Genomic DNA, 27,310 nt, shown 5'->3' with positions numbered 1-27,310 from the left:
ATCTACATGCCATAACTAATTTGGTTTGGTATATTTATGCTAAAACTAATTTCAATAAGCAGATTATAATGATATAATCCCATTCAATGGGAGCAGATAATTAAATTTACATTGAAAAGAAAAAAGTGCTTTTCTGACTGAAACATCTTCACTACTCTTCCGGTTAGAGTGAGCACCTAATGGTTACATAAATAAAAGCAAATATCCTGACTTTTTATTCTGAATAAAATACAACCAATTGAATTTGAGAAGCTATACTACTGCCTCCTAAGCCGGGGAGAGAGCATTGCATAATGTCTTGTATGCATTTACACACAGTTTGAATTTTTCTTCAGCCATTGCCTGCAATCACGGAAAGGTTAAGTGAGACATAAGATCAGAAAGGCATAGCACATGCATATAACCAAAAAGGAGGGAGGGAGAGATGTGGCTTTTATGGTGCACCTAATTTTATATGTAAACAGTGTTTTTAAATGTTAGCTATAGCAGTGATTAGCGCTATAGCATAGCTGATTTCGAACAAACCGCTATTATTCTTTGATATGGCATTTAAGACAAAGTGTTGTAAAAAAGTGGTGTTATAGCACTGCTGTAAATCCTTCCAATTTTTTTTTCGCATTTATTTAAGAGGCAGATAGGTTAAACAAATATTTAAAACTAACCTGCGAAGGGCCTTGATGCTTATCAGGATGCCATTTTAAAGCAGATAAACGAAAACTGCAAGGACAATAAAGAGCCATCACCGGTTTGTAATGTGTGTATGATATTGTATAAGACCTTGCACTAAACAGGAAATCTAAATCACTTACGCAATTTTAACATCTTCTATCTTTAATGGACCTGTTGGAGGCAAACCAAGAATAGTTCTATCAGAACTTGATCCTACACGGCATGAACCATCATCTTTATCATTACCATCATCCTCATCATCACTTGCACTTTTCCACTTGTTTCTGTTTGTCTTATTTGTATGTTCCCTCCATTCAAACCCATATTTGGAATGTTCAGAAGAAGATCCATTCGTATTGCAGAAGGACCAGGTATAACTTCGGTTACCAAATGTTGCATGAAATACCTGTTCAGGTTGGCCATCACCTTCCTCACAAAAACTTTGTCTTCTGATTTTTCCTGTACAGTGGAGATCAATAATTAGGGAAGTGAACAAAATTTAAGGAACATTTAGCGTGTGTTTGGTGGTAGATTACATTAGACGCGGATGTGACTTTGGAGAAGTGGCTACATTGTAGCTTTCACATTACTTGTAAGAAAACTACAAAACTAACACTAATGACGTGATCTTAGGATCATGGACACGGAACCAAATGAGCAATCAATGGAACAAGGAAGTTGCAGTGGCATAAGTAAACATCTTTAATCCAAGATATTAATTACTAGTCTAGAATGTACAGATAGTAAACTGTATGGTCACTAAAATGTGTACAAAAATCGTAATTAAAATTTAACTATAGTGATTGCACTTCAAAGCTTATATATTTCACTGGAAGTGTGCACTTTCATAACTTCCACAATATGAATTAACAAGGAATTTGTCGCAATGCCGGGGTTTTTGTAATGTTTCAAAATCTCATTGGAGTTTTATGCAATTTCATCAATATAATTTGCTACAAGATCCTCAACTTATAACCAGAAATGGAAATTTTAACCAATACAGACAAGTGATCGGAGTCGAGAAAGGAAAAAGTGAAAAAGAAAGTGTGAATTGAAAGGAACTCACGTTTATTTTTCTTTTGTGGTTTTCCACCAAACCGTTGACCAGACTTTGGTTGGCCTTTATTGGAATAGCTACTTGAACGAGCATCAGAGTTTCCATCAAGCTTCCAATTTGTTTTTTTGTCCTAGGGGAAATGTACAACACTAAACATTGATATTGCAATTTTTTGACTGTAATTCTAATATATAAAATATGACACAGTATGAGGTGTTAGGTGCATGTAAAAATAATATCCAAATGCCTAAAAAAGGACAAGTTGCAATTTTTTTAGATAAAAATGAGTTCATTAGCATCTCTACGATTGATCCAGGGAGGACATAAATCTGCAGCCACTCAGCATGTATTTCTTAGTTTTAAATTGCAGCTATTGGCTAAAATTGTAGTATTATTTCATGCTTGTAGCATACACTCATAATTGTCAGCGCACACACACAAGAGAATGCATTATGCACATGTCTTCTTTATTCTGTTCACGATTTCCCATCCTACATTCTTTATCTATGAATATGGACAATGCTGACAAATTCATGATCAAAATCCTATCTAGATAGTGCAAAAGCATCATCTAAAAAGGGGCTAGTTTTTGCATCTGCAGTCCATCTTAATTTAATTCACAAACTGTGCCCACATTATCCATAAAAATTAAGCAAACATTGCATTGCAACCACAGTGAATAAAATAAAAGATAATACTATTAAAAGACAAAGTTTCTTTGTGGAAACTAGAAAGCATACCTCAAATGAAAATCTTGAGGATCCACCACTGTAAAGGAGATGTTTAAGAGCTTTTTTTGCATCAGCACGCTTTTGACGAGTAACAAATCTAATATGGTCCTGAAATTGATATTTCCAGCATCACTGAAGAACAGTATAAATAACTAAGTGGATTTCAAATAAGCAAGGCTTTCCCTACAAGAGTTGCATAAATAGCAATAACGAATGAATTATATCGGTCCTAAGCTGCATGCAAAACAAAGTCCTATCCAAACTCCTCAAGAGTCCTAATGGAGATTGGAGATCATAGTTCAAAATTGCTTGAGCCTGAAATTGGACCGTCGGTAATCTAATACTTTATAATACTAAGGGGGATTTTGTTTCAAATTGTATCATTGTATTTCTATTATATTAAATAGGGCTTGAACCCCATCATCTACAAAGGGAAATTGCGTTTTCAATGCATACCAAGTGTAAGGTGCAGAAAATCTTTACCTTACAAAAATACTTTAACAGGTTCAACTTAACTCAGGCGATATCAATGGTGAATGTGTACAACAGTATAAGAGGCGCACAACTGCAAATCCCACATTGTTCTATCCAATTATAAATTGATGCAATTCAAGATATGCTCTTATTAGCAAAAACTTCATAAGACCTTTGAATCAAAACATTCACACATGCTACCGGTCACAATATTAAAGAAAAACAAGAAAAACAGCGTGCATATATACTTTTCGTAAGTAGACTTCAAAAATAAATAACCATACGCTGCTAGAAGCATAGAACAATTGAATCTATACGTTGGTACAAAACATTCTCTACAAAATATTCATGTTTTTCCTTCTAAAAGCTAAATGCTACAGGGCATACATACCTTAGATGGTTGCTGCTGTCCTTTTCTTGAATCCTGCAAGGACCAAAAACAACATTTCATTAATTTCCACACTTTCTCATATCATAGCTGGTAACAAATTCATCACTGAAGAAATGAGAAAACAAACAAAGCAAATTGAGAACTATGAAAGCGAATTCGGTTCCAAATACACAAAGGTGGCAATTCAATTCTCAACCAAAGTTGCATAAACAATAAACAAATTAACAAAAATAAAAGAACTCACGGGGTTGCTGTTCCATTTGTGACAGGAACAAGGAGTGGAATGAAAAGCAGAGAAATGAGAAACCGGTGGAATTATGTGATTCTTCATCGACAGAATGTTTCGCCATCGTGCTATTTGCATATCTACGAAGATCAAAAAAGCTTTTCCAATTTCCTATGAATCAATGTTCGAAGGAATCTAGTCTAGATGCTTATACGAGGATGTGGTTTAAGGAGAACGGTTTTGGGGTGGACTAAGGTAAACACCACAAGCACGCCGAGGTTGTTTTCTCTCCTGGTTCTGGTTCTGGTTCCCCTCCCCTCGATCGATCATAGGAAAACCATGGGCCTCAATATTAATTATATTGCTACCTACACCACCAATTTTACTACTAACACACATGTCCTTTAACATATGTACTCAAATGAATCTAAATTCTAATGTTTAAGAAAATATATTAAATGAAAAGTCTTAAATAAAAATGGAGATCGACGACGTGATTTATAGGGGTAGGTAATTCTTAAACGATTTTAATTGACATACGACGTCAGAATAATGTTGTTTTTTACACTAACATCTTGTTGCGAATCATTCATTATTCTTGATTAATTACAAATATTTATAGTGATTCAATGAGACATCAAGATAAGCTACTATAATCTTCACCTCAGGATGATAACTTTCCTAAACATAAGGGACTAGTTATACTTATAACTGTTTTTCTAACTCAAAACTAGCTTATACTTGATTCTAATGCATTTGTGTCGTGCTTAATTACATCTAATATAATATGAATCTTTTTATTTTGATATAGTATCACAACTTCTATAATGCAAGTATGAGATTCGAGTAATAATGTGTTCAAAAGATTATTTTTAACTAATTTACAGTAACAATATTTACTGTTAAAATCCATTTGAAATTAATCAAGGAGCAAAAAATGGATAACAAGTTATTTTTAGTATGATATAATGATAGAACCTAAAACCTATTTTGTGTGTCTATCTCTTTTATAATGACAATCTCCATTTATTTTTATAAATAGAGAGGATCTCAACTCGTCTAATACATCTTCATGGGCTTAAGCGCAGTGAGTTTATGACCTATAAATTGTAGGCAAAATTTTTTCTTAGGCGTTCAACGAAACGCATATATCATGCATTGAGAAATAATTTCAATATAGTCTACAACATATTAAATGTTTATGCAACATCATCTGAGTTGTACTTATGAAATATATATATATATATATGGGATAATATCCACGATCATATATATTTTTTACAATTTCTTTTAATCCAAAAAACATATATAATCCACATTCCACACGTAGCTCATTTTAACTGGATGCCTGTTCCAAGTCTTGTGAGGCTTTTTGTGTTTGCTCTCTGCTCTTTCCCCAAAGCACACTGTATAGTCCTACTACTAACATGAACCCACCTAAAATGCTGAAAAAACACCAAAAACATGCAATCACCGAGTTAAATTGGTAATTAAAAAAAAAAAAAAAGGCATGGATATTCATGTACTCTTTTTTATTGGTAATTTTGTACAATTATTAGACCTATCTCAATCGTGTAAGCATCATCTCCATTTGAATTAACTAATGCGAAAAAATAAATAAATTCTAATTTGTGAATTAACAACCATAAATAAAGACAAAACTAGATAAATGTTTAGAAATTTACTAAGAAGTGGATGGAATTACCTTCCCAAACTTATTATATCACCGAAGAGAAATATAGAGGAGAGGATTGTAATAATAAGAGCTAGTGGTGTTGACATAGCAAGAAACACAGGCCCTTTCTTCTCTATGACCCATGTCATTAAGTAATATCCGACCCCTGTCACAATAATTCCCTACCAACAAAAATTAATAATATTTTAATGCATAGTGTATAATACTAAAAGTTGTATAACCAAATTAAATTAGTAGATGAAACTGAGAGGTTTACACAATAGGCTATAGCGAGGAGGCTGACGTTCCAACCCAATTTCCACTGCTCAATGTCCCTTTCTATGGCCAAGGCAATAGCTAAAGATTGAATTGAGCTTAAGAAACATTGGAGAGTCGTAAAGCTCAACTTTGAAGGGTAGTCTTTTAATACAAAAGCCTAATTAATCAATTGGAGAAAATTAGACGTAAGAGTTTTTTTAACTAGTTAAAGGGGAAAAATTAATTAAGGTTACCTGTAGCACCAACCATAGGCCCCAAAATGTGTTGCTGAGCAGTAAGAAAAAGCAACCTTTTATCCATGTACCAGATGGAGAATGACTTTGATCATGTTGTTTATGGTATCCCAGAAGGTGATGATGATGACTTAAAAGTTGTAAATGAGGACCTTTATAAAAGGCAAGGGTAGCTGCACCACCCAAACATGCCACAATGCCTACCAACTTAGCAATCCCAGCAACCGTCTTTATTTTCAAACTTTCGATCCTGAAATACCATATTCTCACATAAATTAATAGCGTACTCCAAAAACAATTTATACGGTACATAATTCTTAGTACCCAAGTACATGCGATCATGTGATAAATTGTTATATTCACGTCTTTTTTTAATCATGTTATTGATACAATCTTCGTTAGAGAGTCATATAAGACGAGTTCTTCATTCTCAATCAGATTTTTTTTGTGTCTATCTAGTAATGTTTGTAAAATAAAGTTTGAAGAAAATCACGTCAAAAAACCACGTTAGAGTATAAACTAATATTTAGAGTTTCTGAAATTATGGAAAAACACATTGAAATGTGTGCAAGCGTGTTTTGTGTGTTACAAATTAGAAACCAAACACACGCTTCATAGATCAAACCTCAAATCATTTTTTTTAAAGGTGATTGAGTCTATTACCACTCAGAATGATCATTGGTTGGTTAATGTTTGCGTCTATATTTCTTATTAATGACTAATGTGAAACATGATTCCAAAATCTCCAACCATACTTTCTTCTTAAGTATATATGAGCACAAGCTTTCATTATGCTCAAAATGTGAGATGCCTTGTTTTCATTTGTAAAAGACGTAGATTCAAGAGTGTAATATTGTTTATAAACTACTTTTGATCTCAATTCCCATATGTGAGAATTTCGGTGTACTCAAATAAATGGAATCTTAATCTGATATATCTTTAATTGCGTCATATCCTTTTTCTTTTTCATCTTTTGGTGTCAATATTCACGATGATCCTTCATATTATATTTAAAGCATATAGTATTTGTCTAGTTCTTTTGTCACAAATGCGACACATTTTCATTCATGATCTATACATAGTAAAACAACATATGATTCATGATTTTTCTAGTTGGTATTAAAACAAGAGGGGTGGTGCGGTCCGAATCTAAATTATTCATATAAATTAATTAAGAAATGTGCAAAAGCTCAAAACTGGAATCAAAATCAATCAAAGTTAGTTTTGACAAAAGATAAGAATGGAAAAGCGTTCAATAAGCTATAATTGAATAAAATGGAAGGGTATAATATGATGTGTACCTAAGTAGGAGCGCTAAGAAGAAGGTGATAACTGGAAGACAGTTTGTGGAAGCAGCTGCCAAAGTTGGAGAGGTGTAAATCAGACCAACACCATTTAAATCCATGGCCATAGTAATCCTGAAATTTAATTCAAACACAACAACCCACTACGTTTAAATCATATATACCTAATTAATTAATGATGTCATGTAAATTAATATGTTGACATGTATACTCAAATATCGAGTTATGGATAAGGCCACTAAGACAATCGTCTTACTTCTCTAAAAATAGAAAACAAAGATTAAATCGATTAATTTATTTATTTTTTGTCAAGAAATTGATTGATTTTATTAATAATTTAAAAACAAAGTATTGAAAGAAATTGACTACATTAGTTTAGCAAATGGTTTTTTTTTTTTTTTTAAGAGCGAATGATTTTTGTTGTGAAAGGTAGTTTTAGCGAATTATTGTATATTCTTCTAGTTTAACCAAGGTTTTTTGGGTTCGAATCCAAACTTTGGGTATGCAGCAACGTTAAAACTTTTAGGGAGAGCTTGCCTCCCATTTAAGTCTCACAAATGCTCGAGGGATTAGTCTCTGTAGTTGCGCGCAGAGGATACCCGATTCACAACAAAAAAATATAAAAATGTCTCATATTAAAACCAGTCTTAGGCCCTAATACATGATTAGTCGACCTGTATAATAAAGTATAAACTTTAGTATTTGGATGTATATACCCGAAGAAAGAAAGAAGGAAAATCTTGCAGAAGGTCCTCAAAGACAATGGGGGTGCAAGTTTCCTGCACCAAAGAAATCAAATGAATGAAGATATATAAACTATTGATCAACCAAGAAATAAGTATTTTTAATTCCACAATCCACATACGTACCATTCAAAGATGAAAACAAAAGGGATAAGGAATATGGTTGCTACTGCTTGTCTATAGAACACAAAGATGAAATTGTTGATGCCATGATCAAATGCAGCTTTTGAGAGTAGAAACATAATTGCGTATATAGTTTGTATCACAAACACAACCACATATGGCTTCATTCCTTTCATTATTAGGTTTTTTCTTCTGTTATCTTTTGCTTTGAGTTTGAGAGGAGAGATATGTTTAACTTGAGACTTCATACAAATACTATACGTAAACACGTCTTTATCCAACAAAAAAAAATTGTAATAAACACGTTTTTCTGTTCAAGGCAATGAAGACAACCACTGAGTGAATGAGAAGCTCATGACTTTACATTTTCATTTGGGGCCTGAAACTTGTAACTCTTGCATACATATTCACTCAAGGCATTCCCAAAACGATATACATGCAAAAAAAATCCAATAGGTCATATGTGTTAGATCCAAAATTTGTAATACATTTGACTTTTTAGCTTTTTTATTGCTTATATTTCTTTACAAACTAATGTGTAACATCTTTTTATGTGATTTGTAATACATAATATTATGATGAAAATATAAATTAATTATCTTGTTAGAAGGGTAAATTTGTACATGCAATACAAACAATTGTCAACAAATTCAATATCATTACCGATATTCTCAATTCTCGTGATTCAATCAATAAAATCCTATATTTAAAGATGAAGGTGGTGGTTCCGTGATTTTATCTCAGTTGGTGGTAACACTGCACTATATATGTAGTTCGTTTCCGTGAATTTTTAGCCACCAGCCACTTGACAAAATAAAATGAATGTGGTACTAAGAATTTGTCTTAAAAGATGAAAAATCAATATTAGACACATTTGTAGAAAAAAAAACAATTTAAAACTTCCTTTGATTTTATATTTAAGCAAAAAATAAAAGATAAATTCTTGATCAACTTAGCTTAGAGTTTGGTTGAATACTGATATCATATAGAGAAATTCATTTATAATCTAAATTCATTTTAAAATAAACAAATATAAAAATATGAAATGACATCTAATATCAACAATTTTGTTGCTGTTATTTTTAAATATAAAAAAAATACATATTCAAAGTCTCAAATGATTCGAGTAATAAAATGATCGTTTTTATTTTGTTTTATTTGTGACAAAAATTAAGAATATACTTCGTTATCCTACAAATTTGCAATTTCACCCTAAAATGTAGTAATATTTTCAAGTTATGGCATCAAAAACAATTCACAAAGTTGATTATTATCTTTTTGAAAGGGATCCATAAAGTTTGATGTTGTTAGATTTAGCTCGCTCATTTTAGCTCCCCCTTTTTCTTTTTACAAAAGCGGTCTATGTATCCTCTAAAAAAAGGCCAATATAAAGAAAATGATATTGGTTCTCAATATAATCTTGTTCCGTAGCAAAATATTCACAATTACAAAGCAAGACAACAAAAGTTCGATCAATGATTTTAGTCATTAAACACATCAATGCAATAATAATAATAAAAAAAAATTTGTTGGTTAGACTAGAGTTAATTTGTTCGATATGGTATCATCTAGGCAAAATAATTTATGAAAAATGACATGACATTAAATGATTTAACGTTGTATGTCATATCCAACAAAACCCTAAGGTATATTAGAATATTTTTTTAAGGACTAAGGTACATTAGAATGCTCCCTTAAAAGATGACATTGTTAAATTGTAATTCAAAACTCTTAACTTGTTTAGTTTGTTTTAGGGTTAGTTAACTTGTTTCCTAAGTAATTAACTTTTCCTTGTTTTTAGCTAATTGGTTAGACAGTTAGCCTTTATTTATTATGCAAACTATTGCCGGAAGATGTTGTATATACACAATGCATTCAGTTTTACTTCTCTAATCTCTTTCTCTCTATCTCATCCTCTAATTAAAACTGTTTCTTATTTTCTTCAACAAAACAAAAATCATAAAATCCCAGATCAATTAGTTCACCAACATACATGACATTGAAAAACACAATTTTTTTTCTCACATAATACGAGTTAATTAATATAGTAAAGTTACTTTTAAAAGTTTAGAGACCAACATAAACTTCAAAAATAAGTTAAGTGATTTAAAAGGTACTTAAGTTTTTATTGCTACTTTAATATAAGGTGAAATTTACTCTTTTCACATTATTTGAGGATAAAAAAGAAAGCATCCTCAAAATTAAAATTGGCTACTTATCCAATAGTTGTTACATAGATAAGCTAGTTACTAATTTAGAAGCATTAGTTTCTTGCAATCATCATTTTCATTTCTAATACAGTTTTCATTTTACAGGTTATGCACTTTTCTTACTTGTATGGACTCTACAATATCAGTTCCCCTAAGTAAGTAAAAACATAAGATAAACCATAATCAAAAGCAATATATTTTTGCCAATTTAATCTAAGACAAATTTGAAATGCAACTGCAATCAGTGTAGATCAGTACAACAACAAAAAAAGCTTTGCTTGATACATATATTTTGGCTCCAAATTAAAGGGGAATATAATAAATAGAAAAAGAAAAACTATATATGGTCATTGCGGTGGTTTGATACATGGAACCTCTGTTTTCACCTGATTTGCACACTCATTATAATCTTGAATAATAGGTAAAGAATTTTGTGTGATTCCTTCTTTGCTTTTTGCCCACAAAACAGTGTACAGACTTAAAACCAGCAAAATCCCACCTATAACACTGAAAACAAACACGTCGGTCAAATATATAAGCATAAGGATCTGCACTGTTGTGTGGTGATTTCTGACTCTTGAGATTCTATAAATTAAGATGTAGCACTAATAAGTGTTGCTTATGTACTATACTATGGTTATGATTATGTGTACTATATTATATGATATTTTTTCAAATTAAACCATAAAGATTTTTTTTACTCAATTCATCCATAATGTTTTTTTAGATAGAATTATTCAATAAAAGTTTTATACTTTGACAAAAGCCTCAATGAATTAACTCATAATTTTTCATTGGCCATAAACACATATTCTGATCTCAATCTTGTTTCTAAAAAAAATTTAAATTTTTTTTATTTGACTAGGCACGTTTCCTGTGAGCTTTCTTAGTACAAAGTTGATGCTTCAACTATGAGGTTCTCGGTTCAAGTATGACATCAGTCAAATACATCATATAATTTATTTTTTTTAGCTCAATAGAACTCTTTGATTAATAGGTGAACTTTGTGTAAACATCTTTTATTTTATCCATAATGTCATAATATTTATCCTTAATTATTTGTGATAAATTCAGAGTTATTTATGATGGTAACTCACCTCCCTAAACACAGTGGCTCGCCCAAGAGCAAAACAGAACCAATTGTGGCAATTATAAAACTCAGTGGATTCCAAGTTGCTGGGAAAACTGGTCCTTTTTTATCAATCACCAATGCTTGCAAGTAATATGCAACTGCAGTCACTAGTGTCCCCTGTTACATTTAAGGTAATATAGATAATCATCAACTCTAAATTCTAATGGTACAACTTTTGGATGTTTATTCCTAATTATTTTCCTCTAATTTAAAGTGAAAAATTATCAAACATGAGTACATGACCAACATTCTTTCCGGTATAAAAATGCACCGTAGAAAAGAGTATGCATAAATAGTAAGACTTGCTTGGACACAACCTCAAATTAAAATGATTTGGGCACACACATAAGTAACAAATAATGTAAATTTTTAAACCAATTAATGATATGTATTTTTATGTGAATGTGTCCGAATAATTTTTATTTACAGTTGTGACCAAGCATAGAACAAGTTACTTTAATTAACACTTACACAGTAAACAACAGCCAGCAGTCTCATGTTCCAACCTAACTTCCACTGCTCAATATCTCTTTCAAAAGCTATGGCAATGACAAATGACTGAATTGCACTTGATAGGCTCTGAATGGTTATGAACTTTAGCTTTGAAGGGTAGCTCTTAAGTAACTGAGCCTATTTTTATTCAAAAGGTTTGGTGTTAGCTTAGTTGTGAGAATTTGACATTGTAACCTTTAGGAAAAGAAATTCAAATTTCATGTTGTAAAATTGTCATTACTCTCACTTCAATTAATAATTATTTTTCTGTTCACTAAATTTTGTTAAAAAAATTATCCATGACGCAGAGAATTCATAATGTAACACAAATGTTTTCATCATTCTAGACCTTATACCACAAATTGAAATTAAATTAATGGTACCTGAAGTACAAGCCACAAGCTCCACATGATGGTGCCTAGGAACAAGAGTAAAGCACCCAAAATCCATTTTTTGTCATATGATTCATGATATTCATGTTCTTGATTGTTGTGATGATATCCAGATAGAAGATGACGCGCGATCCGTAATTGGGGTCCCTTGTAAAATGCCAGAATCGCTACACCGGCCATGCACAATAATACACTTCCTATCTTTGAAATTCCAGATTTTGTCCTTAAATTTACCTTCTCCACTCTGCAATATACCATGAGCAACTCTAATTAATTCACCACATCATAACTCATATCAACATTAGCTATATAAGTCTTACAGTATTCCTTCATGTAATCAACATTCTCTTTACGAATAAAATTTTTATATTACTTTTCTGTAATGAAGCTTAGATGAAAATTAATGTGGTTTTCCAAAATTTACCTGAGCATAACAGCAAAGAAGAATGTTGAAGCCGGAAGACAGTTAACAATTGCAGCAGCCAACATAGCAGACGTGTAAGCAAGAGCAATACCATTCACATTCAAAGTTAAAGTAATTCTGAAAAACAACAAAGTAGGATCATAGACCCGATTAATTCAAGGTCCTCTCAATTCTTGGCATGTTTATGCAACTATCATTAGAAATATCAACGATCTCCTTAATCTCTCTTGGGATGTGCTTCTTACCCACACCCTTCGAGAGGCAAATGAGTGTGCAGATTTTTTAGCTAAGCATGGTGCCAATCACGATTCTTCTTGGTGCAGCTTGGAGAACCCCCTCCCACAGTGGCGGATCTTGAGTTAATTTGTTGGGGGTGTCAAACTTTTATGGAATATATATTAACTAGTTCAAGTATTATCAATAATTAATAGCTGGCTAAGTGGTATAAAATGTTTTAAAGGAGCAAGAGGAAGTGGTTTTGAATCCTCTCTTAAATGTTTTTTTTTTTAAATACGATATTGAATAATAGAAGATTAAACAAGTAAAAGTTGAACTAGTGACCTACAGCAATTCATGGTACCCCCTTTCCACTGCAGCAACTCAATTCAGATTGATGTTATACTCCTAATATAGTATATAAGGAAACTTTAGGGGATAACATGACACCTGCCTGCCCCCAAAAAGACCCGTCCATGCCCTCCCGGAGTGCATATCAACTCCAGTTTATAAAATCCATTAACTGTCTTGTACTTTGAACAGATTGACGACACGTGGCAAAAACAACATCAATGACTCAGATTTTAAATTTGCAAAGTAAGTTAAATTAAAAAAATAGAATTGATTTCTCTTCTCTTCTCCGTCGAACCAAAACACGTTCAAACTTAATTTACCACTACTCAGCCCTACTCCGCCGCTGCGCTGTTGTAACTGCCCGCCGCTGCCGCCGTCACGCTGTTACAAGCTTTCAATCAATAACAACAATGATATCTTTTATTTGCAATAACAAACATCACACTGTGTGCCAACAGAATGTTTACAACAACGAATAACACAGTATTCCTCCAATTGAAATGCAAAAGAGAGAATAACGGCGGCGTACTAACGAAGAAGAGGGAGAGGGGCGGAGAGGAGTGACGGAGAAGGGCGGAAGCGTGCTATTACTCTCACAGAGCTCTTTTTTTGTGTCAAAGTAAAAAACTGATTTTGTTTTTAAAATCTGATCCGTTAAAATCTGACCCTGCCACATGTCACGCATCAGTTACATTAACTGGGAACTGGAGTAATTTTGTACTGGAGCAGATCTGCACTCCCGGGCTTGGAAGATTTTCTTCTCGCTGATGCGTCTAGAGTGCAGTTCTTAAGGCAGTAATCTAATTTCTTTTTCGTTTTCTTTTTTTCTTTGTTTTCTCTATGTACCGACAAAATAAAGATTAGAGAATAATTAAAATAATGTACTACGTACCCCAATAATGAAAGCATAAAAATCTTGAAGATGGTTATAAATGAGAATATTGCTGGCACGGCTTGTTTCCTGGACCATATAATAAAGTATTATGTCAGGGAAAAATCAAGTAAAACTATAGGAAAGAAAAACAGAACATATTTATCAACATTACCGTTCAAATATCAAAAATAAAGGGACCATGATAATGGCTCCAATCAGCTGTCTATAAAAAACAAACACAGATGTTTTCATTCCTCCGTTAAACGCGGCCTTGGACAGCAAAGTCATCCCAGAATATATTAATTGTAGTATAAACACAGCCAAATATGGACCTAGTTCACCCATATTTGACAGTGAAAATGTATATGAATAATTGATTACACTTTATGATTTTCAACAATATATCAAGTGCATATATAGTCTATAATTGGCTGTTTAGTCCATTCTCCAAAATGAAATATTTATGCTTTGATGAATCACAGTTTGATTAGAAATCTCAGTGGTGTATCTATTCTCATAGCACTCTAATTTTTTAATAATTATTTCATATAGCATCTAATCTTTCGGTTTTTTTTGTGCCCAAAAGCAATAATTTAATACAAACAATTGGTAACATTCCTCAATAATTTCGTTGGAAGTAAATTTTAATTATTTGTCCCTTTTTTACTTGATTATTTGTCTCTTATTTTATTTTTAGTTTTTGTATGATCTCATTAACTTTAAATTTTTTTAATTGAATAATATCTTTTTTTGTTTTTTTTTTTAAGTATGTTGGTATTTCAATTCAGCAAGAGTTTCGCATTTGATGAAAAATTAAATGTTGAACATTATATAAGTGAGATGAACTATAAACCTAATGTTAAAGTTTTGGACTAAGCAAATGTGGTGCTCAACTCCCTTATTGCTCTTCGTTCAATGTGATGAGTCAACCCATCAAGAAAATTGCTCTTTAAACTTCAGAAATTTCTCTCATGCACCTGAAATGACCTTCAATACTCTAAGAGCAACTAATTGTTGTTACTCCTTAATATTTAGTTCAATAGCAAATGACAATTGTATGTCGTTGGGGATTAAGATAGTTTTTGAGTAACAATTATAAAAGTTTAAAGAACAATTTTCATTCACTGGGACTCCTCCTATGGCCCAACACAATTTGGGCTTTGATGAGTTGCAGCTCCATAAACTTGAATTATTCTCTTTACCCAACAAGTTTTGCTCGTCTAAAACTGAAAAGTTCATAATGCTCCTGCGTGAGTTAACTCACGCAGAGACGTTTTCGGAAGTTTGGTTGAAAATGAGCAAAACGTGTTGGAAGAAGAGCAGAATTTCATAAACTTTATATTTTAGAAGTGATAAAATAGTTCACAAAAATCTTCAAAAGAAAAATAAATAGAGTGAAGACCAATTTAGCCCTTAAGAAAAATTGTGAGATCCGGTTGTAAAAATAAAATTAATTTTTAGTTTGTGAAAAAAATAAATTGGGATAACTCAATCTCTAACTTCATTATACTTTGTTTTTTTTATGAACGGGGTATCATCAGCGTGCAATTGCAGAGAATAATCCCTTCAAATTAGGTAGGATTGCAATTGGTGGCAAAACTTTCACTCTAGAGAATTAACACGGTTCTATTCCAGTGATTGAATTTGAACATAAGACCTCTGATAAGTTGGAAGAGTTTTCTTATCTTTTCATTAAAATGGTCATGTTTGATTGTTGAAAGAAAGAGAAAAGGAAAGAAATTAATTATTTAGTAGTATGATTTGAGAGAAAATGAAACATAATTAAAGTGTGTATTTCTAAAAAGGGTTTTTCTAAAATGACATAGAAGTCATTAAACAAAAATTGGATATGATAGATAAAAGTCTTGTAGGTAAAAGTCTTTTTATCATATATATAATCCCAAGTACCTAGAAACTTGATTTTGGTGGTGGTGTATTTTCATAGGTAAAAGTACTTTTGCCGTAAGTATAACCTCAAGTCCCTTTATCTAAGGATTTTGTAAGTTCTGATTCAACTCTATATCTACAACTAAAATCCGTAGGTAAATCCAACAACTTTTGTCCGCCTAGTAAAATCTGTGGGTATAGGAATAGGAGCTATAGCTACGGTAGAAGAACTTTTACAAAAATTTACTTTCATTCAATGTGAAGTTTTTTGCAGTGGGGATGGATAGAGGTGTCAAATAGGTTGGCTGACTCGGGAGGTCTGACAACGTAAATGGGCCAATCCGACCCAACTTATTTGTAAGTGGCCTAATACAGGTTGGGGATCAAAAGTTAAAAAAAAAAAAAATTAATAGGGGATCAAAAAGCTATATTTAAAATTGGTGACCAAAACTTCAAAAAATGAAAATAGAGATACCAAAAGTGCATTTAAGCAAAAAAAATAATAATAATAGTTTTCATTCAATTAATTTTTCAATGAATTGATTCAAATGATAAGGGAATTGAAGTGTTTAAATATATGATCATAAGCATGGACGGATGTAGAATGGATGTCAATAAGAATAAAATATTAAAGGAAGTTGCAGAATTGACCTTATGTATGAAGATTAAACACACATATATAAGTGATAAGGGATTTGATGAAATATAAAAGAACTAGCTGTCAAAATTAGAAAAATAAAAGCATAAAACTATATTTATTGAGTTCAGCTATCCTCAATTTAGCTATCCTCCATTTACTCCTTTTTAATGCTTTACGACTAGGTTTTTTCTAGATTACATTTGAAGAATGGTGGGTAATTTACCCACCAACCAATGAAAATGAGCAATTTGTTGGCGTGGTCAAGATAGTTCATGGATACCACTTAAAAATGTGCTTATGTGACTAATGTGTATTGGTTGGGGTAAATTACCCATCATTCTTCCATGGGTACCCTAGTTGTCACCTTATGACTAACATGTGGCAAAAATAAATCTAAAGGTTAAGATTAAAAGGTAAACAATAAGCACATGTTTAATAAAAATAGGGTAAAAGAGAAAATTGTGTATCCTCTCCTTCTCTGATCAAGACTGTTCCAGCTTCTTCCTCTAATTTTCTCTTTTCACATTATTTGAGGATGAAAAAGAAAGGATCCTCAAATTTGAAATTGGCTACTTATCCAATGAGTAAAGTTTTATAAACATGGGACATATAGTTAGTAGTAACATAGATTATAGTTACTAATTTAGAAGCATTAGTTTCTTGCACTCATCATTTTCATTTCTAATACAGTTTTCATTTTACAGGTTATGCACTTTTCTTACTTGTATTGTATGGACTCTACAATATCAGTTCCTTTAAGTAAGTAAAAACATAAAATAAACCATAATCCAAAGCAATATCTTTTTGCCAATTTAATCTAAGACAAATTTGAAATGCAACTGCAATCTGTGTAGATCAGTAAAACAACAAAAAAAGCTTTGCTTGATACATATATTTTGGCTCCAGAGGAGAATAAATAGAAAAGGAAAAACTATATACGGTCATTGCGGTGGTTTGATACATGGGACCTCTGTTTTCACCTGATTTGCACACTCTTTATGATCTTGAATAATAGGTAAAGAATTTTGTGTGATTCCTTCTTTGCTTTTTGCCCACAAAACAGAGTACAGACTTAAAACAAGCAAAATCCCACCAAAAACACTGAAAAACGAAACAAGCCGGTCAAATATATATAAGCATCAGGATCTGCACTGTTGTGTAGTGACTTCTGACTCTTGAGATTCTATGTATTAAGATGCAGTAGTGATTACTGTTGCTTGTGACTCTATCTATCTAGTATCTTATTATTATTATTATTTGTTAAGTAGGTTAGTCGCTAAAAATCCACCTTTAAGGTGAGTAAGTGGGTAATCGGGGTTCAAACGTCATCCTTTACATGTATAATCAATTGAGTTATGCTCACGGGACATCCATCATCATGCGATTCTATGAATTAAATGTATGATATTATGATTATGAATTACACATATATTGACAAAATTCTCAATAGATTAACATAATTTATTTGACTAGTTTAGAGGTTTGGTTTAACAAATTACTCCTTAATGTCATAATTTATCCTTAATTATTTAAGATAATTTCAGAGTAATTTATGATTGTTCCTCACCTTCCTAAACATAGTGGCTCGCCCAAGAGCAAGACAGAACCGATTGTGGCAATTATAAAACTCATTGGGGTCCAAGTTGCTGGGAAAACTGGTCCTTTCTTCTCAATCACCAATGCTTGCAAGTAGTAGGCAACTGCAGTCACTAGTGTCCCCTGTTACATTTAGGATAATAATATAGATAATCATCAACTCTAATGATACAATTTTTTTTTATGTTTTTCTTAATTATTTTCCTCTAATTTAAACTTAAAAAAATATCAAACATGAGTACAAGAAGACATGACCAATATTCTTGCCAGCATAAAAATACACTGTAGAAAATAATGTGCATAAATAGAACATGTTACTTTAATTAAGACTTACACAGTAAACAACGGCTAGCAGTCTCATGTTCCAACCCAACTTCCACTGCTCAATATCTCTTTCAAAAGCTATAGCAATGACAAATGACTGAATTGCACTTGATAGGCTTTGAATGCTCATGAACCTTAGCTTTGAAGGGTAAGTTTTAAGCAACTGAGCCTGTTTTTATTTTGAACATTTTGGTTCAGTATGAGTGTATACAGTCTTGAGCCAAACAAATGAGACAATGTAACTTGTGTGCATAATAACAAAAGGAAATTATCCAAAAGGCATGGAATTAAATTATGCTACCTGAAGTACAATCCACAAACTCCAGGTAATGGTAGTTAGGAACAAGAGTAAAGAACCCAAAATCCATTTTTTGTCATATGATTCACTATCTTCATGTTGTTGATAGTTGTGATGATATCCAGATGGGAGGTGACGTGCAATTCGCAATTGGGGTCCCTTGTAAAAGGCCAGAATCGCTACACCGGCCATGCACAATAAAACACTCCCTATCTTTGAAATTCCAGATTTTGTCCTTATATTTACCTTCTCCACTCTACAATATATAATGAATAGTTGAGAATCTTAATATATCAAATTTAAAAAGGCCTTGCTTCTTTTTGTTTAAAAACTTAATGTGGTTTTCAAAAATTTACCTGAGCAGAACAGCAAAGAAGAATGTCGAAGCCGGAAGACAATTAACAATTGCACCAGACAGCATAGCAGAAGTATAAGAAAGAGCAACACCATGCACATTCAGAGTTAAAGTAAGTCTGAAAAAGCAACCAAGTAGGATTATAGACCTAATTAGTCCTAAGATTCTATATCAAAATAATAAAATTTGGTTGAAAAATAACAGAGATTAAGGAATAATAATGTACTACCCCAATAATGAAAGCATAAAAATCTTGAAGATGGTCATAAATGAGAATGTTACTGGCACGGCTTGTTTCCTGGACCATATAATAAAGTATTACGTTAGAGAAAATCAAGTAAAAACTATAGGAAAGAAAAACAGAACATATTTTTCAACATTACCTTTCAAATATTAAAGCTAAAGGGACCATGATAATGGCTCCAATCAGTTGTCTATAAAAAACAAACACATATGTTTTCATTCCTCCGTTAAACACAGCTTTGGATAACAAAGTCATCCCAGAATATATTAATTGTATTATAAACACAGCCAAATATGGACCTAGTTCACCCATATTTGACAGTGAAAATGTATATGAATGATTGTTTACACCTTATGATTTTCATCAATATATCAAGTGCATATATATAGTCTATAATTGGCTGTTTAGTCCATTCTCCAAAATCACAGTTTGATTAGAAATCTCAGTGGTGTATCTATTCTCATAGCACTCTAATTTTTTAATAATTATTTCATATAGCATCTAATCTTTCGGTTTTTTTTTTGCCCAAAAGTAATAATTTAATACAAACAATTGGTAACATTCCTCAATAATTTCGTTGGAAGTAAATTTTAATTATAATTTGTCCCTTTTCTTACTCGATTATTTGTCACTTTGTTTGTGTTCTTTGCCTTTTATTTTGTTAAAAGAAGATGACTTTTATTTCATTGGAAGTAAATTTTCGTCCCTGCAATTAGGGATCATTTAAAAATTGGTCTCTGTAATCGTTAATCCTCGTAAATTAACCTTGCAAAGTTTAATCATTTAAAATTTCGTCCCTACACCTATTTAATTACTGCTATATCATCAAATTAGCAAGATGGCATGGAAATGGACAAAAATACCCTCATCATTCTTCTCCAAAACCCAGATTGCAAATTTTTCTTTCCCTTCCATGAAACACTCTTGCTGAGCATCAAACACAACAACCTTAAAAATTAACTTGCCTCCTCAACTACGAACCAGAGAAATATGAAAGGTAGGTGTTATATTGGCTTTCATATTTTTTACTTTCATATGCGATGAAATGTCTCCTTGTATAAGATTTTGCTGTATGTTTTTTTCCATAATCAAAATATCATTATAAGATTTTTTCTAGTTACTATAATAGTTAATTAATATGATTCTTTTGATATGCTTTCTATCCTCTAATTGAGTTTCACAGGGTAAAAAGTCTTCACTACAAATCAAATCATTCTCATAGGTTTCATTTTTGTTTCCCTGCTTGTTATGGCTGGATTAACCTGCGCTAGGCATCCCCCTTTTATCAATAAAATTCCAACATACCCATGTTTTTTTTCAACTTCCAACAACATTGCTCTCACTTGGTTTGCATAAAAAAAAAAACACCTGAAACTGAAAGCTGAAACACTTGGTTTGCATAATCCAACAACATTGCTCTCACTTGGAAGATGAAATCGAAAGTTGAAACTGAATTGAAACAAAATTGAAATTGAAATCAGTAGAATCGATGGTCATGGGAATCGATGAAGAAGAAATTGGAATGGAAGAAGAAGGTCTTGATGGATGTTCCTGTGAATCGATGTTTTTTTTTTTCAATTTGGGAATGAATGTTTTGTTGCAGATCCAGTGAGAAGAGGAAGAAGGAATGAGAAGAAGATGAAAAAGATGAAGACAGGGGCAAAACTGTCATTTCACGTGTGGATTGGCCAATTAAAGTCATTAAACGGGTCAAGGGATGAAATTTTAAATGATTAAACTTTGCAAGGATTAACGATTACAGGGACCAATTTTTAAATGACGCTTAATTGCAGGGACGAAACACATATTAAAGTCAAAGAAGTTATATTATATTTTTTTTTAAAGCAAGGCTTTTTTACAATGAAAAGTAAGAATAAAATAGATTTTTGTCTCTTATATATCTTATTTTATTTTTACTTTTTGTTTGATCTCTTTAACTTTAAAAATTTCAATTGAATAGTATCTTATTTTGTTAGTTTCAATTTGTTGGTATTTCAATTCAGCAAGAGTGGATGAAAAATTGGATGTTGAATATTATATAACTGAGATGACTTATAAATATAATGTTAAGATTTTGGACCGAGCAAATGTGGTGTTCAACTCACTTGTTGCTCCTAGCTCAATGCGATGAGCCAACCCACCGAGAAAATTGCTCTTTAAACTTCTAGAATTGCTTTCACGCACTCGAAATGACCTTCAATACTCCAAACAATTGTTGATTCTTGTTCACTCCTTAACATTTAGTTCAATAGCAAACGACATTTATATGTCATTTGAGGTATGAAGTTTCGACATCCTGTTTTAAAATTCAGCTTTTTGGTTCCCCTAATTCAATTTTTTTTTATGACTTTTGGTCCTCCATCCATACTACAAGAAGTTTTGACTTTTAGTGACAGTAAATTTCCGCAAGTAAAAGTCTTTTTATCGTAAATATACCCAACTACCTAGAAACTTAACTTTTGATGACAATGTATTTTTTAAGGTAAAAGTACTTTTGTCGTAGGTATACCTATCTACAGATTTTGTAAGTTCTGATTCAGCTCTATACCTACAGCTAAAATTCATAGGTAAAACCAAAACTTTTGTTTGGCTAGTAAAATTTGTCACTGTAGACTATAGGTACCAGGAGCTATACCTACGATAGAAGGACTATTACCTACGAAAATTTATTGTCATTAAAAGTCAAGTTTTTTGGTAGTGGGGGTGGGTAGAGGTATCAAATGGGTTGGTCGACCTGGAAGGTTTGACTATGTAAATGAACCAATCCGGCCCAACCTATTTGTAAGTGCCCAATACATTTGGGGGGGGATCAAAAGTTTTTAAGAAATTGAAATAAGGGGCCAAAAAGTTGAATTTAAAAATAGGTGTAACGAAACTTCAGAAGAATGAAAATAGGGGTATCAAAAGTGCATTTAAGCTAAGAAAATAGTTGTTTTCATTCAATAATAGTTTTTTAATGAACTGGTTCAAGTGACAAGAGATTTGAAACATTTAAACACATGGGTGAATGTAGGAAGGATGGCTATAAGAATACAATATTAGAGGAAGTTAGGGGCTCGTTCTGTTTCAATTAGCAATTGTTAAAGTTTAAATTGACTTGAACCAATAAAACTACATAAACTATTTCGAGTGAAATAATACATAGTTTTATCAACCATATGTATCTGTGTCGAAATACTTTTTATTTGAGGTTGTGCCACCAATAAGTATTTCTCCTTCTACACACAATACAGTTGTTGGGAACAACGTCATTTTCCTAAGAGCATAGCGTCAAAATTGACACATATATTACGGGTTGGAACAAGCACTGAAAACATATGAAAAAATATTTGCGGTCTTTATCATCCATGCTACACTTGCTTAGAGTACCAAAACTTTTATTTTATTTTATAGATAAGCAATAAATTAATCAAGGTCTTAAGTTCGAATTTAACTTTGGGCATGCAATAATGTTAAAATTCTTAAAAGAACTTGCCGTCTATTTGAGTCCCACCATATTTGAGAGATTAGTCTTCGTAGTTGCGCGCGGAGTTACCCGATTTTAAAAAAAAACAAACAAACGCTGTATTTGCTTTAGCTTAATGGACCCAAAACTATATATTTTTTTTTATAGAGTAGCAATAAATTAACGCACTATGCAAACAAACAGAGTACTATTACAATCATTCTTCAAAAGAATGTCAAATAGAGGATTAACGAAATTAAAATAACTTAAAAAAAAGGTCCATTATAACCTTGTCCCTTGATGAACTAATATAAATCCACGCAACAATTAACTTCGCGAAAGTAATAAAAAAAGTGAGGTATTCCAGAAGTTGGAGGAGAAAACTAATTTTTAATGCATGCCACTTTTTCGACTCGTTCATGCTAATTAAAGAACTGTTACATAATCCAGAAGTCCTAGCTCAACTGGCAAAATGCTGAATTTGTTAGGCCGGATGCCATGACCGGGGTTCGAACCCCGGTACCTCCACTTGTGTGTGTGAGTTTTATAATGGCTTTGCCATTTCGTCTATCTACCAAAAAAAAAAAAAAAAAAAGAACTGTTACATACATTCAAGTGGACACATTTTGCTTTGTGGGGGGAATTATCCCCGTACTACGACGTAATGTATCTAGTCCCATGTTTTGTTTCGAGATGATTTTTTAATTTGCAAAAATAATTTTAACACGATTCTTATTCTGTTTTGAAATCGTGTCTTGTCTTTTTTTAAACACAATTTAAATCGAAAATATCACATTGAAACTTAAATTAAAGATAAAAAATCGATTTAAACATTTAAAAATAGAATCAAACTGAAATAAAATCATATAAGAATAGACAAAAATGTATTTTAGCAAATAAATTATAAAGATAGACAAAACAAGTAGTATTCTTTCTGAAACATGTCTGATGCCAATTCAAGTATTCTATTTGAAAGAATGATAATTGTAGTTGAAAGAATAGTGTCTGTGTGTTCACATCAAAACTTTCAAATTTTAAATTATTTTAATTTAAATATTATTTTAGTTTTAAAATGGAGTTTCCTATTTGCTTATTTAAACTCAAGTCCTTATTTTTGGATCCAACTCAACCCAACTTGTCATATTTGAAGTGATTTAGTTCGTAAACTTCAGAATCCAATCCGCTTAATGTTTTTTTTTACAGATTCTGCACTTTTCTCACTTCTGTGGACTCTGCCATATCATTTCCTCTATGTAAACATAAGATAAATCACACTCCCTAGTCCCTAGTAATATCTTTTTGCCAACTTAGTCTAAAACAAATTTCAAATGCAATCAGTGTAGTGTAGATCACTGCCCAAAAAAAAAAGCTTTGCTTATTAATTGATACATACTAATTTTTGCTGTTAACCCAGTTTGGCAGTTTGGCTATAAAGAGGAATAACCAGCAAAGAAAACAAAAAAAAACCATGCTCATTGCGGTGGTTTGGTGCATATGTCCTCTGTTTTCACCTGATCTGGACATTCTTTGTTATATCCTTGAATAGGTAAAGAATTGTGTTGAGTGACTCCTTCTTTTCTTTTTGCCCATAAAATAGTATACAAACTTAAAACCAGCACAATCCCACCCAAAACACTGAAAAACAAGCAGGTCAAATGTCAATAAATTAGCTTATTTGACTAGTTTATAAGTTTGGTTTAACAAAATAGAACTCTTTGATAAATATGTGAGTTTTATTTTATTCATAATGGAGTTATGATTGCAACTCACCTCCCTAAACGTAGTGGCTCACCCAAGAGGAAGACAGAACCAATTGTGGCAATTATAAAACTCAGTGGATTCCAAGTTGCTGAGAAAACTGGTCCTCTCTTCTCAATCACCAATGCTTGCAGGTAATATGAAACTCCAGTCACTAGTACCCCCTGTTTCATTTAGGAATTAGGACAATATACACATCAAAAAACATCACTAACATTCTTGCCAGCATCAAAATGCACAATAATCTTATTGAAAAGAGTGTGCATAAATATAACATGTTTAGCGTGTTACTTTAATTTAATACTTACACAGTAAACAGCAGCTAACAGTCTCATGTTCCAACCCAACTTCCACTGCTCAAAATCTCTTTCAAAAGCTATAGCAATGATAAATGACTGAATTGCACTAGATATGCTCTGAATGCTCATGAACCTTAATCTTGAAGGGTAACTTTTAAGTAACTGAGCCTGTTTTTATTTTAAATAATTTTTTTGGATCAGGATCAGTGTGAGTATTGTATGTGTGTTCATATAATAATAAATGTCACACCTAAATGTTTCATCATTCTAGATCTTAATTATATCCCAACTTGGAATTAAATAAACGGTACCTGAAATACAATCCACAAACTCCACATGACTGTGGCTAGGAACAAGAGGAAAGAACCCAAAATCCATTTTTTCTCATGTGATTCACTATCTTTATGTTGTTGATAGTTGTGATGATATCCAGATAGGAGATGCCGCGCAATCCGTATTTGAGGTCCCTTGTAAAATGCCAGAATCGCAACACCAGCCATACACAATAATACACTCACTATCTTTGAAATTCCAGATATTGTCCTTATATTTACCTTTTCCAATCTACACAGAGAAATGATAATCAATTATTAGATGTAAAAGTTAGTTACACTTACACTATAGCTTAGTTGATGAAAATTAATGTTGATTTTCCAAAATTTACCTGAGCAGAACAGCAAAGAAGAATGTACAAGCAGGAAGGCAATTAACAATAGCAGCAGCCAACGAAGCAGAAGTGTAAACAAGGGCAATACCATGCACATTCAGAGCTAAAGTAATTCTGAAAAGCAACCAAGAAGGATTACAGAAAAAATTAGTCCTAAGATTCTTTGTCAAAATAGCATTTGTTTAGAAATCACATAGAGATTAAAGAATAATGATAATGTACTACCCAAATAGTGAAAGCATAAAAATCTTGAAGATGGTCTTAAATGAGAATTTCACTGGCACGGCTTGTTTGCTGGACCATATATATAATAGAAAAAATAATGTTAGCAAATTATATATGCACACTATTGAATGAAAAAAATTCAAGTAAAAAAAAAACAGATCATATTTTCAACATTGTTACCGTTCAAATATCAAAGCCAAAGGGACCATAATCATGGCTCCAATCAGTTGTCTGTAGAAGACAAACACAGAGGTTTTCATTCCTTCGTTAAACACGGCCTTGGACATCAAGGTCATCCCGGCATATATTAATTGCATTGTTAACACTGCTAAATATGGACCTAGTTCACTCATAGTCATATTTGACGATGAAAATGTATATGAATGATTGATTACATGGTTTTCATCAATATGTCAAGTGGCATGTATATATAATCTCAAATTGTTTTTTTTTTTTTTTTTTTTTTGAAAGAATAGTCTCAAATTGGTTGTTTAGGTCCCATTCCCCAAACTGAACATACTGCACCAGAAATATGGGGGTGTAAAATATCTATTCTTTAGATGAAATGAAATCACAGTTTGATTAGTAATCTCAGCGGTGTATCTATTTTCATATCAATTTTTTTACTAATTCTTTCTCAATCTCAGTGGTGTATCTATTTTTTTAATCTATCTGTTTTTCTGACCTAAAGTAATAATTTAATACAAACAACTTGTAACATTCCTCAAGATTTTTTGTTTGTCATGTTGCAATGCAACGGTAGCATATATAGTGCATTGCTTGCTCCCACGCTAAGTGCGGAGAAGTGGAAAATCTTGTAGTTGTATCCAAACTCGTGTATATCAATGACTTTGCAGCTATTAACTGAGTTCTATTTATCGGACACATTCCTCAACAATTTCGTTGGAAGGATTGAGACTGGGTACGTTATGCATCCTTCACAAGTTGATAGAGTGACCGTAAAAACTAAAAAGCAAAAACAAAAAAATTGACACGTTGAAGAATTCGATAAGCATGTTTGTTAAAGAAAATAAGAAGAAAAAAAGAACCCGGCATTGATCAATGTTGACGGCTGAAAAAGATGGCAGGGTAAGAGAAGATCTAATAGGATTGTTGGAGTTTTTTTTTTTTTTTTAAATGATCCATATTTAGATTAAATTTTTTTCCTTCCTTTAGATTATAACTCAAGACCTCTAACTTTTTTGACTTTTAACTTAAATCAGTTGAGCCGGATTATCGTGTGGGTATAAAAAAAATCTTTTTCAAAGATCAGAATGTTTTCAACTAAAAATCTCACAGTATGACGGAAAAAAAAAATTACAAATGTCACGAATTCTACTTTAAAAAGAATTCATCAAAATTTGTATATTCTTGTATATCGATAGCCATTTTATAAATTGTGAGAATTTGTAATTGAATACTAACGGATTTCATTACTCTGAACAAAATCTTGATTTTCTTAATTAAATACCATGAAATTTATTAAGATTTTATAAAAGTTTGGATCAAATATCACAACATTGTTTTATAAAAAAAATCATGGCATCATAAAAGAAGCTTCCTTTTTTCTATT

General features: G+C 32.0%; 5 protein-coding genes across 6 annotated transcripts; all 5 read right to left on the bottom strand.

The window, feature by feature from the left end:
- Nucleotides 1–33: 33 nt before the first annotated feature.
- Nucleotides 34–3,866, bottom strand: LOC11424975 (uncharacterized). Its single transcript, XM_003602492.4, has 7 exons — nucleotides 3,567–3,866; nucleotides 3,323–3,355; nucleotides 2,467–2,565; nucleotides 1,736–1,856; nucleotides 810–1,128; nucleotides 663–717; nucleotides 34–342 (listed from the first exon to the last, which is right to left on the bottom strand). Exons 1-7 carry the CDS (start codon nucleotides 3,684–3,686, stop codon nucleotides 268–270), a joined length of 822 nt encoding a protein of 273 aa, XP_003602540.2. The 5' UTR covers nucleotides 3,687–3,866; the 3' UTR covers nucleotides 34–267.
- An 801-nt stretch (nucleotides 3,867–4,667) lies between these two features.
- Nucleotides 4,668–8,168, bottom strand: LOC11420709 (WAT1-related protein At5g64700). 2 transcript variants are annotated; one of them, XM_024780232.2, is made up of 7 exons: nucleotides 7,909–8,152; nucleotides 7,756–7,818; nucleotides 7,037–7,153; nucleotides 5,736–5,985; nucleotides 5,501–5,659; nucleotides 5,254–5,405; nucleotides 4,668–4,993 (listed from the first exon to the last, which is right to left on the bottom strand). In XM_024780232.2, exons 1-7 carry the CDS (start codon nucleotides 8,079–8,081, stop codon nucleotides 4,885–4,887), a joined length of 1,023 nt encoding a protein of 340 aa, XP_024636000.2. In that variant the 5' UTR covers nucleotides 8,082–8,152; the 3' UTR covers nucleotides 4,668–4,884. The 2 variants fall into 2 exon arrangements, 1 of the variants encoding a protein (XP_024636000.2); XR_005645293.1 differs by having other exon boundaries at nucleotides 4,854–4,993; nucleotides 5,254–5,389; nucleotides 7,909–8,168.
- Nucleotides 8,169–10,267: 2,099 nt separating this feature from the next.
- On the bottom strand, nucleotides 10,268–14,451 carry LOC11435027 (WAT1-related protein At5g64700). Its single transcript, XM_003602490.4, has 7 exons — nucleotides 14,172–14,451; nucleotides 14,018–14,086; nucleotides 12,556–12,672; nucleotides 12,123–12,375; nucleotides 11,719–11,877; nucleotides 11,213–11,364; nucleotides 10,268–10,622 (listed from the first exon to the last, which is right to left on the bottom strand). Exons 1-7 carry the CDS (start codon nucleotides 14,342–14,344, stop codon nucleotides 10,463–10,465), a joined length of 1,083 nt encoding a protein of 360 aa, XP_003602538.2. The 5' UTR covers nucleotides 14,345–14,451; the 3' UTR covers nucleotides 10,268–10,462.
- Nucleotides 14,452–17,258: 2,807 nt separating this feature from the next.
- Nucleotides 17,259–19,820, bottom strand: LOC11435026 (WAT1-related protein At5g64700). Its single transcript, XM_003602489.4, has 7 exons — nucleotides 19,483–19,820; nucleotides 19,329–19,397; nucleotides 19,101–19,217; nucleotides 18,748–19,000; nucleotides 18,457–18,615; nucleotides 18,094–18,245; nucleotides 17,259–17,627 (listed from the first exon to the last, which is right to left on the bottom strand). The coding sequence occupies exons 1-7, from the start codon at nucleotides 19,653–19,655 to the stop codon at nucleotides 17,468–17,470; spliced, it is 1,083 nt and encodes a 360-aa protein (XP_003602537.1). The 5' UTR covers nucleotides 19,656–19,820; the 3' UTR covers nucleotides 17,259–17,467.
- A 4,275-nt stretch (nucleotides 19,821–24,095) lies between these two features.
- On the bottom strand, nucleotides 24,096–26,189 carry LOC11435024 (WAT1-related protein At5g64700). The gene is made up of 7 exons (XM_003602487.4): nucleotides 25,918–26,189; nucleotides 25,738–25,806; nucleotides 25,510–25,626; nucleotides 25,157–25,409; nucleotides 24,855–25,013; nucleotides 24,559–24,710; nucleotides 24,096–24,423 (listed from the first exon to the last, which is right to left on the bottom strand). The coding sequence occupies exons 1-7, from the start codon at nucleotides 26,094–26,096 to the stop codon at nucleotides 24,261–24,263; spliced, it is 1,092 nt and encodes a 363-aa protein (XP_003602535.2). The 5' UTR covers nucleotides 26,097–26,189; the 3' UTR covers nucleotides 24,096–24,260.
- Nucleotides 26,190–27,310: the final 1,121 nt, after the last annotated feature.

This window comes from Medicago truncatula, chromosome 3 (genome assembly GCF_003473485.1).
Source record: "Medicago truncatula cultivar Jemalong A17 chromosome 3, MtrunA17r5.0-ANR, whole genome shotgun sequence".
In the NCBI taxonomy this organism is placed as follows: Eukaryota; Viridiplantae; Streptophyta; class Magnoliopsida; order Fabales; family Fabaceae; genus Medicago; species Medicago truncatula.
Note: the sequence above shows the minus strand (reverse complement) of the source record. Positions and strands in the feature narration are given on the sequence as shown.